This window comes from Penaeus chinensis, chromosome 18 (assembly GCF_019202785.1).
Source record: "Penaeus chinensis breed Huanghai No. 1 chromosome 18, ASM1920278v2, whole genome shotgun sequence".
Lineage (NCBI taxonomy): Eukaryota > Metazoa > Arthropoda > Malacostraca > Decapoda > Penaeidae > Penaeus > Penaeus chinensis.
The window spans coordinates 2,209,277-2,224,276 of record NC_061836.1 but is presented as its reverse complement, the minus strand read 5'-3'; the positions used below and the strand labels follow the sequence as shown (position 1 = coordinate 2,224,276).

Sequence of the window (15,000 nt, the reverse complement as noted above, 5' to 3'; positions counted from 1 at the left end):
GGGGGTGGGAGGAAGGAAGGGAGGGGAGGGAGAGGTAGAGGGAGAGGGAGAGGGAGAGGGAGAGGGAGAGGGAGAGGGAGAGGGAGAGGGAGAGGGAGAGGGAGAGGGAGATGGGGAGGAAGAGGGGGGAGGGTTGCGAAGGAGGGAAGAGGAGGAAAAAGAGGATTTGCGAGGGTAGAAAAGGAGGGAGGAGGAAAATTTAAGAGGGTGGGAAGGGAGGAAGGGGAAATTACGAAGGAGGGAAGAAAGGAAGAGGGGAATTAGCGAAGAAAGCAAAAGAAAAGAAAAGGATTTACGAAGGAAGGAAATATACAGAGAAAAAAGAAAAGGAAATTAAAGAGAGGAAGCATTAACAAGCGTGTTTCTTTGTGTCTACAAGGTTCCGGCGCTTCGAGTAAGACCTTGAGACGTCTCGAGTTATTCCTCAGCCTCGCGCTCCAACACCTTTGGCGTCTGTCTGTCACGGATCGGCGAGGCAGGCCCGGCGACGCGAGGAAAGTTGATGAGAAATGTGTAATGCAAGGAAAGGGCTACTTTGTGTGTGTGTGTGTGTGTGTGTGTGTGTGTGTGTGTGTGTGTGTGTGTGTGTGTGTGAGAGAGAGAGAGAGAGAGAGAGAGAGAGAGAGAGAGAGAGAGAGAGAGAGAGAGAGAGAGAGAGAGAGAATGTGTCTGTTTTGAGAAAGGATAAAAACTTTGTTTGAATTCTCCTAAGGCATTATGATACCGTAATATGAACTGTTTTTGGATGAAGACTTAATCCGCAATCTGGTCTCGATATTTCCTGTCATGCTGTGAGTAATGTAAAGACCTGTTTTTTGTGTCGGCTGTCTGTCTGTTCTCTTTTGTGATTACCTGTTGCTGCGTTAGCGAGCCGGGCCAACCGACCCACCCCGGAAATCAAGCGCAGTGCAGGAGAGGTCATTGCAACAGAGTAACAGAGAGAGAGAGAAACCGCGCACCCCGTTTTGCCTTCCCCCCCTCCCTCTTCTCTCTCTCGGCTCCCCATCCCCTTCTCTTTTCCTCCTCCCCTCTTCTCCCATTCCCCTTTCCTTTTCCTTCCCTTTCCCTTCCCATCTTTTCCTTCTTTCCTTATCTCTTCATATCTTCATTCTCCTACCCTCTCCTCCGTTTTCCCCTCCCCTGCTTTTCATCCCCCTCCCCTCTCCTCCTTTCTACTTTCTCCCTTCTTTCACCGCCACCTCTCCTCTTTCCTCCCCTCCCCTCCCCTCCCCTCCCCTCCCCTCCCCTCTCCTCTCCTCTCCTCTCCTCTCCTCTCCTCTCCCCTCCCCTCCTCTCCTCTCCTCTCCTCTCCTCTCCTCTCCTCTCCTCTCCTCTCCTATCCTCTCCTCTCCTCTCCTCTCCTCTCCTCTCCTTCCCCTTTATCCCCTCCCACCCCCTGTCCACGCCTCCGCGCACACGTGAATTCAAGGAGAAACAGCGGTCATCAGTCTGCTGCCGGAAATGCCAACGAAACTGACACTCGTCTTTACAGTATTATACGGAAAAAGAAGTAATTAAAGTCATTCGAGCTCTTGGTCATTCAGCGACGCGAATTTATAATTGCAATGGGTCACTGTGGCAAGCACTTCACTCGATGAGGGGAAAGAACATGGCTCATCCTCCGAATGTCGTTCCTCTATTCCAACAAGGTTTTGATATATAAATGCAGATTATTTGATATAGACACATGTGTATTTGAGGGTGTCCTTTGAGTTGATCTTGGGTCGACTCGCTTGCTTGAGCTTGCGTCGTGGCTTGCAGTGTACGTGAGCTCCTCGTCGACCATCCTGCTGGGGCAGAGCGAACCCAACACCTACGACGCCGCCTACTCCCCTGGCTACTACAACGCCTCCCTCCTCTCCACGGCCAGCACCTCCAGCAGCCTCTACTACGAGAGCGCCAAGATCAGGAGCATCTTCTACGAGGGGGACGAGAACGAGGCCCAGGAAATCAGCCTCTACGTGGAAGGTGGGTGGGCGTCCCTTTTCGCGTCCCTCGGCCAGAGTTCGGGGCGTCGGAAAGGTGACGTGGCTCGACGCTTTGCTATTACTGTTATTATCATTTTATTGGCATGTCATGTAGTCATGTTTTCCGCGGTTGATTGATCGTGGCAGCGACTCGTGCCCTTCACGGACGAGTGACGGGTGAAGACGTCTTCCTCCCCTGCCGAGGGAATGCTAAATAAATAAGGGGATTCCTCCATACATCCTCGCGTGGATGCTCCCGAGCCCGCGTGCATTGCGTGCGAGCGGCGGCCAGGCGGAAGTAGAGAGTTCACTTCCCACCTTGGCTCCGGCGTGCGGGACCGCCAAGGCTGCCTCCCGCATGCGAGTGTGACGTGTAATGACTTGGGGCGCCGCTGCTGTGGTCTCTAATAGGTACAGTAGCGTCCGGGCTCGTGGGCGGGAATGGTTGGGATCTAATTGTATTTTAGTGGGGTGCATATGACCTACGTGCGGTTGTTTCGCGCCTGCAGCCTAGGTAAGTGGTTCAGAAAGCATTCCTCAGGGCGCGAGGTATTCGTCGTAAGTAGGGTAAGATGATCTACATGTCTACAGGGAAACGGGTAAGTAGTCCTGTGCATGTTTTCGTAGGTTGGCTTGGGAAACCGCATGATTTCCGTATCCTGTTCGCTGTTGCATGCATTTTTTTGTTCTTTGTTATCAACTTTCATAACGTTTTTAATCATAAGTTTACCATATATGTAAGGACACAAATGATTCAAAGAAAAAAAATAAAAGAGTGAGTCTAGTCTCGTCACAGGATCTCTATCGAGTGGCACGCGCAGAGGTGCTTTATTCACTATCAAGTTCCATCTCTCTCTCTCTTTTTTTTTTTTTTTTTTTTTCTTTTTTTGAAGAAAGTCCTCCTGTTTCCCCGTAGGACTTGCGGTCAGCTTGAGCCCGACTACGTTTCTGGCTTCGTAATAGAACGCCAGTGAGGGTTAGCAAACATGTGTTTAAGCTTTTAATGACACTCTGAGGATACAGGGGAACGTTGCACCTTCATGTTTGGCTAAAGATGATGAGGATTTTGCGTTCGCTTCGTGTGGAATGATTAGTGATATGAAGCGACGCCCGTTTGGAACTCTCGGTTTCTGTGGTTGGGATCGTGCGGTCGTGTGCTTGGATGTGTGTTTGTGTGTGATTATATATATCTATCTATTTATATATATAGAGAGAGAAAGAAAGAAAGAAAAAGAAAGAAAGAAAGAAAGGGAAAAAAAATAATAAATAAATAAATAAATAAATAAATAAATAAATAAATAAATAAATAAAGAAAGAAAGAAAGAAAGAAAGAAAGAAAGAAAGAAAGAAAGAAAGAAATATATATATAGAGAGAGAAACAGAGAGAGAGAGAGAGAGAGAGAGAGAGAGAGAGAGAGAGAGAGAGAGAGAGAGAGAGAGAGAGAGAGAGAGAGAGAGAGAGGGGGGGGGGCAGATATGTGTGTTAGTATGTGTACATCATCTTTGCATCAATGCAATAGTTCATGAACATTGAACACTGTACTTAGGAGTACGATAAGCGTGTTTTTTCCATGACACTTTAATGCTGTTGCCAAGTGATACTTTATGCAGACGCCTAGGAAATATTTGCAAAATATACATAACAGTATTTGAGGTTATATAACGTAATACTAGCTCTACGGAGTGTTCATAACGACGCAAACACTGAACAACCCAATTAAAGTTTAGAATAGTTTTAGTCGACGGTTTCCGAAAACACGTACGGCAGAGCTTCCGAACTTACAGCATAAGCCCTTGGAACTTCTGTAACAACTCGGACAAAAAGCATCACTGTGTCGTTCTTAAGCTCCTTTCATCTTTTTCACTCTTTTCCACTATCTCTCCTTCGGTCCCTCTCGCCCTCTCCATCTCTGCTTTTCTTTCTCTCTTCATTATCTCCTTCCCTTCTTCCTCGTTCTCTCCTTCTTCCTCCCCCCCCCTCTCTTTCCTTACTCTTTCCGTCCTTCACCTCTCCTACTCCTTCCCTCCGTCTTCACCTCTTCATCACTGCTCTCTCCTTACTTTTTCCTCCTTCCTCCTTTCCTCCCCCCCCCTCCCCGCCCTCCACTTCCTTCCTTTATCTCCCTTTTCTCCTTCCCTCTCTCCCTTCCTTCCTCCCATCTCCTTCCCTCCTTCCCTCCCTCTCTCCCTCTTCTCTGCTTCCTTCCTTCCCCCCTTTTCTCCTTCCTCCCAAGCCCCTTCCACCCCCCTCCTTCCCCCCCTCCCCCCCCAGCAGTATGTTTACAGTACCCACAACACACACTGGCCTCACACAGCATGCGTGTTGGGGCCAGCGCCTGATGTGAGATAAGACGAGTCGATTGGCAGTGTGATGGAGAATGATTGCAGAGGCTCAAGAGGTGGTCTTGTGAACGGTGAATGGACTTTGTATTTGTGTTGGTTTTAATTGCTGCTTTAGTGTGTGTGTGTGGGGGGGGGGGGGGAGTGTAGTGATAGTGTGGATGATGAAATAATTAGATGCAGAAGTAATGAGTGCGGATGGATGAATTTTATACGGTCGAGGCATGTTTTATTAAAAAAAAAAAAAAAAAAAAATTGTAAGTAATGATGATAGGGCTGAGTGTCCGTTTGGGGGGAAATTTTATGATAGATATTCCTAGGAAATGCAGATACGATATATTGTGAGTGATATTAATTGGGGAATAGTTTTAAAGGTATTTATTCGATGCGTTCATAAGTCGGAAAAATAACCAAATTTTCATATATTATAAAAAAAATTTTGGAGAGCAGAAATCGGGGCCCGCTAGCAGAAACCCACTGATTGAAAATATAAAACTGAAAAAAAAATCAGTATTTTGTTCGTATTTTCGCAGGTGGAGATTCTGAGGATGAGGATAACGCCTGGGGCATATGAAGCTTTCCGAGGTCTTTAACCTGAAGTGGACGAACTCCTGAGGTTGGGTTGTACATGGTCTGGACGTATCTTTTGGGGGTTGTTGGGTCGGCATTACTATCGTTGTGGACGGGGGTGGGGGGGGGGGGGGGGGGTGGGATGGGTGGGGGGGGCGGGGGGTGGGGGTGGGGCTGGTGGGGTTGGGTGGGGGGGGGGGGTGGGGTGGTGGGGTGGGGGTTTGGGGGGGGGGATGGGGTTTGTTGGGGGGGTATTGTGTGGGGGTTTTGGTAGTGTGTGTGTGTTTTTTTGTATGGGGAGGATGGGTTAGGGTGGTGTGTTTATATGTGGGTATTCTCTATTTTCATTTATTTCTATATATATATATATATAATCTAATATATATATATATATATATATCATATATATCTCTATATAGTATATACATGTATATATGTCTATATGTATCTAGGTATAGTATAATATGTTCTATGTATATATGTGTATATGTGTATATGTGTATATGTGTATTGTGTATACTGTGGTATCTGTGTATCTGTGTATGTTATAATATGTATATCTAGTATATATGTATCTATGTTATATGTGTATATGTGTAATGTGTATATGTATTATGATTTGTATGTGTTGTGTATGGTGTGTGTGTGAGTGTGTGGTGGTGTGTGTGTGTGTTATATATCTATCTATATCTCTATCATATATATATCTATACATCTATATATATATATATATCAATATAATATATATATATTATATAATATATTATTATATCTTCATTTATAAATATCTTTATATTCTACATTTTCATATATATTTATCTATATATTTTATATATATATTTATATATATTATTATATATATTTATATATATAATATTATATCTAATATTATATATATCTTTCATCTCTATAATATATATATATATATATATATCATATATATACTCTATATATATATATTATATTTTTATCGTGTGGGGGTGTGTGTATATGTGTGTATGTGGTGTATGTGTGTTGGGGAAGAAGACGAAAGAGAAGAGAAGAAGAAGAAGGAAGAAGAAGAAAAAGAAGAAGAGAAGAAGAGAGAAGAGAGAAGAAGAGGAAGAAGAGGAAGCAAGTGGAAGAAGGAGAAGAGGGAAGAGGAAGAGGAGAACGAAGAAGAAGAAGAGGAAGAAGAGGAAGAAGAGGAAGAAGAGGAAGACGAGAGAAGGGCAGAAGAGGGGGGAAGAAGAAGAAGAAGAAGAAGATAAGAGAAGAAGAAGAAGAGATAGAGAGAAACGGATAAGAGAGCAGACATAAGAAGAAGAAGAAGAAGAAGAAGAACGGAAGGACGAGAAGAAGAAGCAGACGAAGATAGAAGACGAGCCGAAGGAAGAAGACTCAGAAGGCAAGAGGAGAGGAAGACTGAGCGGAAGAGGAAGAGGAAAGATACAGAGGGGACGAAGAGACCAGAATCTATACGCGGAAGGTCGCAGACAGAAGCTTAGACGAACGAGGAGAGCGACGACGGACGCTGCAGACCTAATCCTATCCGATCTACTCCTCTCCTCCTCTCCTCCTCCTCTCCTCTCCTCTCTCCTCTCCCCCTCCTCTCCTCCTCCTCCTCCTCCTCCTCCTCCTCCTCCTCCTCCTCCTCCTCCTCCTCCTCCTCCTCCTCCTCCTCTCTCCTCCTCTCCTCTCCTCTCCTCCTCCTTCTCCTCCTCCTTCTCCTCCTCCTTCTCCTCCTCCTTCTCCTCCTCCTTCTCCTCCTCCTTCTCCTCCTCCTTCTCCTCCTCCTCCTCCTCCTCCTCCTCCTCCTCCTCCTCCTCCTCCTCCTCCTCCTCCTCCTCCTCCTCCTCCTCCTCCTCCTTCTCCTCCTCCTTCTTCTCCTCCTTCTCCTCCTCCTTCTCCTCCTCCTTCTCCTCTTCCTTCTCCTCCTCCTTCTCCTCCTCCTCCTCCTCCTCCTCCTCCTCCTCCTCCTCCTCCTCCTCCTCCTCCTCCTCCTCCTCCTCCTCCTCCTCCTCCTCCTCCTTCTCCTCCTCCTCCTCCTGACTACAAGTCATGTAAATAATTTCTTTTCCACCACAGTTCCTTGATGATGGATCTCAGACCTCAAGGGACCATCCTGAGTCACTGAGTTCAGAAGTCTCAGCATCAGACAAGCTGCAGCAACAGAATGCGCAGCAACAGCAGCAGCAACAGTATGGAATTACCAAGATTGCTGAGGCGGCCAACCTAGGCATGCGGAGACTGAGGAGGAACTGGTCACTAACGAAGAATGAAGTCAGAACAGGCTTGAATCGTATTAAAAAGAAAAGCACTTTCAGCGCCTCTGACATCAAAAGTACAGAAAGTACGTTATTTTAAAAACCTTTTGGATGTTTGGTGATATGATGGATATTAGTGATAATTATTTTCTCTAATTTTGAAGGTATATTTTATAATAATAATTTGAATTTTGCAGATCTAGCATGTGATATGAGCCCCAACAGTGCAGATAATAAGAGAAAGTGGTCCTTCAAGAGCCACTTCAGACGAAAATCCTCAGCAGGTTCGGTCACTTCAGTAACGCGAGCAGGACCCCCAGCTTCCAAGAAGGAGTCGGCCACATTCTACCTTACCCTCACAATAGAAACGGAAAGACAGGATGCAGGGGAGATGTCTGATGCTTCCCAGCGCACCATCCGCTCAGATTCGGAAAGTGTGCTGTCCAACGCTAGTACGAAAGAATATAGGAAGTCCAACACTCCTTCAATAGCATCTGTCACGACGCAGAGCTCTTGTGATACCACTATGCAAACGAGACAACGACCAGTTTCTAGTATCTATAGTAAGAAGGGATCGACAGGTTCTTGTAGTGGTGGACCAGTAAGGCCACGTACAGCACCTCCAGCTCCACCTCCAAAAGGTAAAAGTTCACTAATCTTATTATTTATGTTTTGTTAGAACTTTTGCCTATTGCATCTTCATAAAAGAATGTGAGTGAAATCTAGTCAATGATATTTTGTAAGTATAGATTGTAAAGCATAGAACAAACGTGGCATTTCTTAAAATCCAGAGATACATGTATGTTAGTTATAAACCACGCAACAGCTTCATAATAATTTTGCATTTCAGAGAAACATGTTGATTCAAGAAACACAGAAACTGAACCTGAGGAACTTAGCAAGGCAAATGTAGCATCCAAGCTGAATCAGCTGCTGTCTACAGGACCCACCGCTCCTCCAGGGAGAAGAGTCCTTCGGACATCAGAATGCTCGAGCAGTGACACTTCTCCAGTCCCTGTTCTGATTCATCCAGATGACAATGGATATGCTGGATTGAGGCCAAACAGTGTGAAATATGCCACCATTGATATGAGTACTTTAGTGTCTAACAGTGGTGGGGACTCCAGTGGGGACGAAAGAGCCTTAGGATTAGAGGTAGCAAACTCCATCATGCAAAATGTGCCTCAGGCTCGCACATCTGTTGTGAGTGCTGTGTCCCATGGGTCAAGTGAAGGATACATTCGTCCTGCAGACATTGCCTCAGCTCCCCCTCCTCTGCCTGCGAGACGAACCCCCTGCCAAATCTCCACCAAATGCCAAGTCCTCCTCGTCCTCCTCCAGGAGGTCACATCCTGTGCTTCTTCACATGCCCTCTAGTCTCGTTGATGGGGATAATAATAGCTACCTGGACTTTAGCTGTGATGCATTGAATCAAGATGAGCCATTGTATGTGAGTTCACACTTTGCTGATGAACCGCTCTACCAGTTTTACACTGCAACAGTGTTGGAGCGAGCAACACAGAATCAAGGAGACTGCTCTTCAGAAGATGATTATGAGGTAATACTTTTTTTGGTTTAAAAGAAAATTCTTTTGAGATGTTACCCAGATAATCTAAGATAATTTTATGTGATAGATGGCAGTTGTGATGCTGCTATTAGATACACAGAATTGAAACTGTTTTGTAGAAAAATTAAGGATAGCTTTTGTTTGAATGAATAAACAGATTTATTAAATTGAAACATTTTGATTTTCTATGGTAGGTTTAATCAGAATTTGGGATGTTAGGATTTGGATAAAAGTATCTTCGAATTTTATCTTTTTAAGATTCTCTTTTGTTAATGTTAATGTTCCTGCTTATAGGTAATCAATGATGGACATCATAATTCTCCACCGGGTAAACTACAAACTCGTCCTTCTGCAATGGAACTTGTAACTCCAGCTGATGGACGACGTACCCTGTGGTGCGAGCTGCCTGAAGTCATAGAGAGTGGTATTTTAGGTAAGTGAAGCTTGGGTGATAATTCTTGTATTTCATTCTTTGATGGTACCATAGGTTACTTTCTGATGTTCATTTGTTTTTATATATATATTTTTTAGCTAGTTTGCTTCTTTGTGTGTATATATTTTTGTTATTGTTCTATCAGTGCCATCCATACAATGCAGGTTGGATTCTCATGATGTTGATGCATAGTGCATGTCATTCATAATTACATTATAGGGACCTCTAAGAATTCGATCTCATTTCTTCAGTATTGATACCACTTAAGTCACCAATATCTTTTCTAGAAAAGGATCTACAACTTTCCCATTTCTCTCAGTAAATACAGTGTTCATGTCAACTATTAATCATTCTAGGCACTTATAACGCGGATGGCATTCTCTCAGTAACGATTGTAGTTCATGCCCTGTATTTTACACTTCAGGTCAAATCAACAGCCAGGAGAAGAAGATGCAGGAGGCCATGTTCGAGATGATTACCTCCGAGGCCTCTTACCTGAAGAGCCTCAACGTCCTGGTCACGCATTTCGTTCAGTGCCCAGAGTTCGCCGTAGATGAAGGTGAAGATGCGGTGCTTACCAGAAGGGAGAGACACATCCTCTTTTCTGATATTTTACCAGGTAAGTCTTAATCTTTTTTTTCTTTTTTTTTAGTGTTCATTTTGTTTTTCATTGTTCTGTTAACAGCCTTGTGACAAGTAATACAGTAGTCTAAACTATGTGCAATATGTTGTAAAAGTTAGCCATTATTTGGAAGTGATTCTGTTTTACATATAAAGTTTGTTTCTCTTGGTGAAATTATTATTTTTTTTATTTATTATTATTTTTTTGTATATATGTACATACAGTAACTGAACATTATGCCTTGCAATAAACTCCCTTTTTATTTTTTACTGATCTTGAAAGTAATGAGACGACTTGTTTTGAAATTGAGTTTTATAAAATGTAGATTTGCTTCAGAATACATTATTTTTAACATATGGAAGAGTAGATTGCGTTCTCTCTCAGGTCATGTTTGAAGATTCAGTTTAATGTAACTTTTCATCTTCCTTTTTCCAGTGAAGAGATGTTCTGAAATGCTCCTTGCCGACTTGGAGAAACGATGGCAGGAGTCCGTCAGAATCTCAAAGCTGTCAGACATAATACTGAAGCATGCTCATAACCACTCACAAGCGTATGTCAAATACTGTTCCAATCAAATCTACCAAGATAGAATTCTAAAAGAACTGAAGTAAGTATATGTGATTATGTTACTGTATTGTCACTGAAAGTAGATTTGGTGTTTCTATGTAATCTCAGTGTATTGGAAAGCTGATTCTTATTAATGACTTATATATTAAGTAGTGATAATGGTAGTAATAAAGATAGAAAAGATTAAAATATTGATAATGGTAGAAATGTTAATTAGAATAATCCAAATCATGTTATGATTGCGATTGATAGCAGTGATTTAAGTAATAGTAATGATTTTGTGATATAACAACAATAATAATACTTTGTTTTCTTTGCAGAGAAAATAATCCGAGGTTCTTAGAGGTGCTAAATCGCTTAGAAAGTTCTCCCGTGTGCCAATCCCTTGCCATGCACTCCTTCCTCATGCTCCCCATGCAGAGGATCACAAGATTGCCCTTGCTCGTGGATGCCATATTTCACAGGCTGGAGTATGGCACTCCGGAATGGAACGAGTGTAAGCTAGCCCTAGCTACTCTAACGAAGGTCAGTCCTGAGGCGGTCTATTCTTGGTGGTTGCAGTAGATTGTTTTTGGTAGATAGCTGTCGGGTGAAGGAGAGGAGAAGTTTTCTGGAGGAGAATTAGGAAATGCATCATGAAAACTGGGCTTTGTTCACCACTCTGCCTCTGTCTTAATTACCAGTGATGAAAGATTACAAATGTGGTTCGTATAATGCATCCGTCCTGATGAGCTGGAATTGCCTCAACAGATTGTAGCTGAATGCAACGAGGGAGCCAGGAAGATGGAGCGCATGGAAGAAATGCTCATCATTTCCCGTCAGCTGGACTTCCGAGAGGTGAAAGCCATTCCCCTCATCTCGGCGTCCCGCTGGCTTGTGAAGAAAGGGGAAATGACGAGGCTCACCTGGAGAGAGAACGACGTCAAGCTCACCTTTGGCAGGAGAATATCCAAACACACCTTGTATTTCTTCCTTTTCACAGACTTGCTAGTAGTTACAAAGAAAAAGAGGTAAGCATTTGTGTTGCTGTATACTTAGGTATGTAATTTGTTTTCTCCATATCACCCCAAATGTCCTTTTCCACTGAATATAATGCAGGCATAGTTGACGGGTACCAGTTTTATTAACTTTTACTGCTTAGGGCATATGGTATTTTTCCCAAGTTACAAAACCACACCAGTAGAAATAACCTTCATTATGAATGTTCCCAACAGTGATGACCAGTACATGGTGCTGGACTACTGCTCGAGGAACATGGTACAAGTGCTGGAACTGGACGCCGCAGACAAGTTTCCAGGACGCATTTTGGACGGCCACAAGAACCTCCTTATTTTGACAATGTTGCAGAACCATGAGAACAAGACTGTCGAAATGGTTATTATTATTATTATTATTATTATCATTATTCTAATTTTTTGTTATTTGTGATATTGATTTATTTTTATTGATTTGGTTAGAATACTATATTGGCATTTTATGGAAGAAAGATGCCCTAGCCTGAAAGTTAAATTTATATCCTTTTTTTTTTCTATTAGGTTGTATCCTGTCCAATGGAGTCTGACAGAACGCGCTGGGTGGAAGCAGTGACGCCCAGGAGCTCGGACAATCCCGACGAAAGGATATACGAGGAGTGGGACTGCCCTCAGGTAAGCTTTAGGAGTTTATAGGAAAAGAGAGTAGGTATATAGGGGGATGGATGAATAGATTTAGTGAGCAATGGGTGGGTGAGGGAATAGATGGGGGATGGAATGAATCAGTGAGTGAGTGAGTGAGTCAGTCAGTGGGTGAGTGAGGGACTAAGTGAATGTGGGAAAGAGGGAGCGATGGATGGATGGATGGATAGATGAATCAAACAGTAGAGTAGTGGACATTGAATGGATATGGATGAAAATAGATGTGTTAAGTGCTGTTCGATTTTCCTAAGATTAGAATGTTGAAAGATGTTAATTGATAAACAGTTTATATTCTGATTTCATTTTGTTATCATCTTGGTGTTTAAACTATCAAGATTCTCATATATTTATCATTAGTACTCTACAATAATAATCATGTTAGTATTTATACTATGTAGATTTTTATTGATTTATCAATAATTTACTTTAATCTGTCTTATTTCCTCTTGTAGGTGCAAGCAATTCACCCATATGTTGCCAAACAGCCAGATGAACTTTCCCTAGAAGTATCTGATGTTGTTAATGTTTTAAAGAAGATGGCAGATGGTAAGTAATGCATAGCAGTGTATTAATCTAAACCTTAAACCTTTTTTGTGTTGATATTGATGTGAGACAAGTTAGAGGACTAGCATTGGTTATGCTATTACTTTCCAAAAATGTGAACTGACTTTTTTTTCAGTAGCTCAACAGAGATGACTTTCAAATTTTGTACTTGAGACGGTAATAGTTTTTTCTAGAATTGATTGACTTCTAAGCCAGTAACCAGAAAAATGTAGAAATGGAATAATGTAATGCATTAGTTGTATTAACCAGCATGATTTTGCAAATTAACCTATTGATGCATGTAAATATTATATAAATGAGTGTCATATCTCAAAATTATCTAATGATTAGGAATAAATTATGTGATGCATGGGATGCCCTGATTGTGCTTTGCCAAGGAAAGCCTGCAAGGTGCTATTGTGCATGAACTTTGCTTAGGCTTTTTCATGTTAGAAGGAAAAAGGCAAAAAAGCTTTTTCTTTGTGGATGTGCAAGAGTCAGTAGAAGAACGTAGGTCGGCCTTAATTGATTAGTCGTTTTTCATTCAGTTCAAGGTTTTTACATACATCCGGCATTAGGTAGCAGTCACCCAAGAACAGTGGAGGCCTAGCAGCAAGAGTGCAAACTGATGCCCATCGAGTTGAACAGGTTGAGTTAGTGACCGTGGATTACTGTGTTGGCACTGGTATTGGGAATGAATTTTTGTGTAAAAATAGGAGTTGATCTTCGAAATACTGTCTTCACAAAATCTTTTTTTTAAGTGTTTTTTTCTCCCAAAGTTGTCAGTTTCATCTGTGAATGAAGGACAACCCTTCTCTAGTGTATCATAAGTCAGATTTAATGCAGGCAATTTTTTTGTCTCTTGTAATTTTATTATTTACTGTTTGGTTGTTCTTTATACTTCTCTTGACATCTTTTTTGAAGCCAATTGTCAGTTGCACTGTATATTACCAATTATCTCTCTTTAGAAATTGATCAAGATACTTGAGGTGGTCAGTGACACATAGAAATAAAGAATGTGTTTAAAGGTCATAGTTTTTGAGATGGAGAACATTAAGAATTCAATGAGTGATATGTTTTAATGTTGACAGTTTCATATACTATTGTGAATGACCAGATGAAATAAAACACCACTATTGGAGAAATGGAATCAAACATTCCTTTTACTCCATTCCTGTTATGGAAGTGTTTTTCATCTGATCGTACATAATATTTTGTTTTGTGTAATTCAGCACATGTAGTTTGGTGTACTGTACTGTAATGTGCATGCTTTCAATGTGCTGTGTTATTTAATTGCAGTACATAAGTTAGTAGAGCCAGCTTAAGGTATGCTTGAAATGTGTTCCCATTGAGGTCTTTGCAATAGAACAGCTGAGTGACTGATAGAAATTTCTTGCAATACATACATGTTTTGGAAGTTGCTATCATCCTCCCCCCCCCCCGATTTCTTCCCTTTTCTGTTTTTCCAACTTCATTTGCTTATGTAATCTGTTTTAACAATGGAGCAGCTCTGAAACTATGTTGAAAGTGTACTGAGTAGTGTACGCTCATGGATAGAGGGAACAGAGAGACTGGACTACACATGGAAAGGAACTTCGACATTAGATGTACTTCAGCCCAGAATCATGTCTCTTGCCTTATTGTGTACATGTGTGTTTTTCAGTGTAAGATTGTCTTCATCTTCTGTTGTATGTGTCTGAGTGATTTTATTTTTTTTCTTTATGCATGATATTTTTAGGAAAGTGTGAGAAGATGAAAGCTTAAGCTTGCAAGTGCTTGATGTTTTTTTCATGTATGTTAAGAGATATGCATGCACACAAGCACATCATTGCAAATGCTGAGGTAAATAGGTATATGCAGCTTTAAGCTTGAATTTGCACAAACACACTTGCATGATACAAGACCAGAATGAGATAAGTAACATTTAATTAGTAATAGGGATTATAATTGTTATAATGCTAACAGTACTAAAAATATGTGATGCATATTTTGCATTATCACTAATTGCATGATTTAATTACTAATAAATGACATAGAATCTGACAGGGGTAATTCAATAAAGCATGCAATTATGATAGTAAAAGTGATGGAATTTCCTTTTTTTTTTTTTTTTAATAAATAGGTACAGTATAAAACGGTTGGCCTTTTGTTTGACAAACAGACTATGAAAGTGATAGATACCTTTGACATATTTGAGAGAGACTACAACTTTTTCTATAAGCTTGTTTGTATTTTGAATGATGATAAGTTGCTTAAGTCACAGATTTACATTCTGTAATGAAAAACTCAGTGATTATTATGACAATAAGTGTTTTCACTTCAAGATTCAATTTCTCAATATGTCCATAGAATTGAACCATAGATATAGATCTAGTTGATCTGACGAATGTCTCCTTTCCAACACTAGGCTGGTATCAGGGAGAGAGAATCCGAGACCAGGAGCGAGGATGGTTCCCCGGGAGCTTCACCGTG

The 15,000-nt window shown here is 41.7% G+C and overlaps 2 protein-coding genes across 3 annotated transcripts in view; both read left to right on the top strand.

Moving 5' to 3' along the window:
* LOC125034454 (serine-rich adhesin for platelets-like) overlaps positions 1-4,881 on the top strand; it is a 232,001-nt gene extending 227,120 nt beyond the window's left edge. Inside the window, exon 8 of the mRNA XM_047626207.1 lies at positions 4,841-4,881. Within this exon, the coding sequence (XP_047482163.1) occupies positions 4,841-4,881 (41 nt within the window). The remainder of the gene's footprint in view (positions 1-4,840) is intronic.
* A 3,325-nt stretch (positions 4,882-8,206) lies between these two features.
* Positions 8,207-15,000, top strand: part of LOC125034686 (ephexin-1-like) — an 8,023-nt gene continuing 1,229 nt past the window's right edge. Inside the window, exons 1-11 of one of the 2 annotated variants that reach the window (XM_047626594.1) lie at positions 8,207-8,681; positions 8,985-9,123; positions 9,548-9,742; positions 10,181-10,352; positions 10,633-10,837; positions 11,063-11,322; positions 11,527-11,686; positions 11,848-11,958; positions 12,438-12,531; positions 13,077-13,181; positions 14,936-14,951. In XM_047626594.1, the coding sequence (XP_047482550.1) occupies positions 8,343-8,681; positions 8,985-9,123; positions 9,548-9,742; positions 10,181-10,352; positions 10,633-10,837; positions 11,063-11,322; positions 11,527-11,686; positions 11,848-11,958; positions 12,438-12,531; positions 13,077-13,138 (1,737 nt within the window). In that variant the 5' untranslated portion in view covers positions 8,207-8,342 and the 3' untranslated portion in view covers positions 13,139-13,181; positions 14,936-14,951. Of the gene's footprint in view, positions 8,682-8,984; positions 9,124-9,547; positions 9,743-10,180; positions 10,353-10,632; positions 10,838-11,062; positions 11,323-11,526; positions 11,687-11,847; positions 11,959-12,437; positions 12,532-13,076; positions 13,182-14,935 lie in introns of both variants that reach the window. The other variant, XM_047626593.1, reaches the window with a different exon arrangement.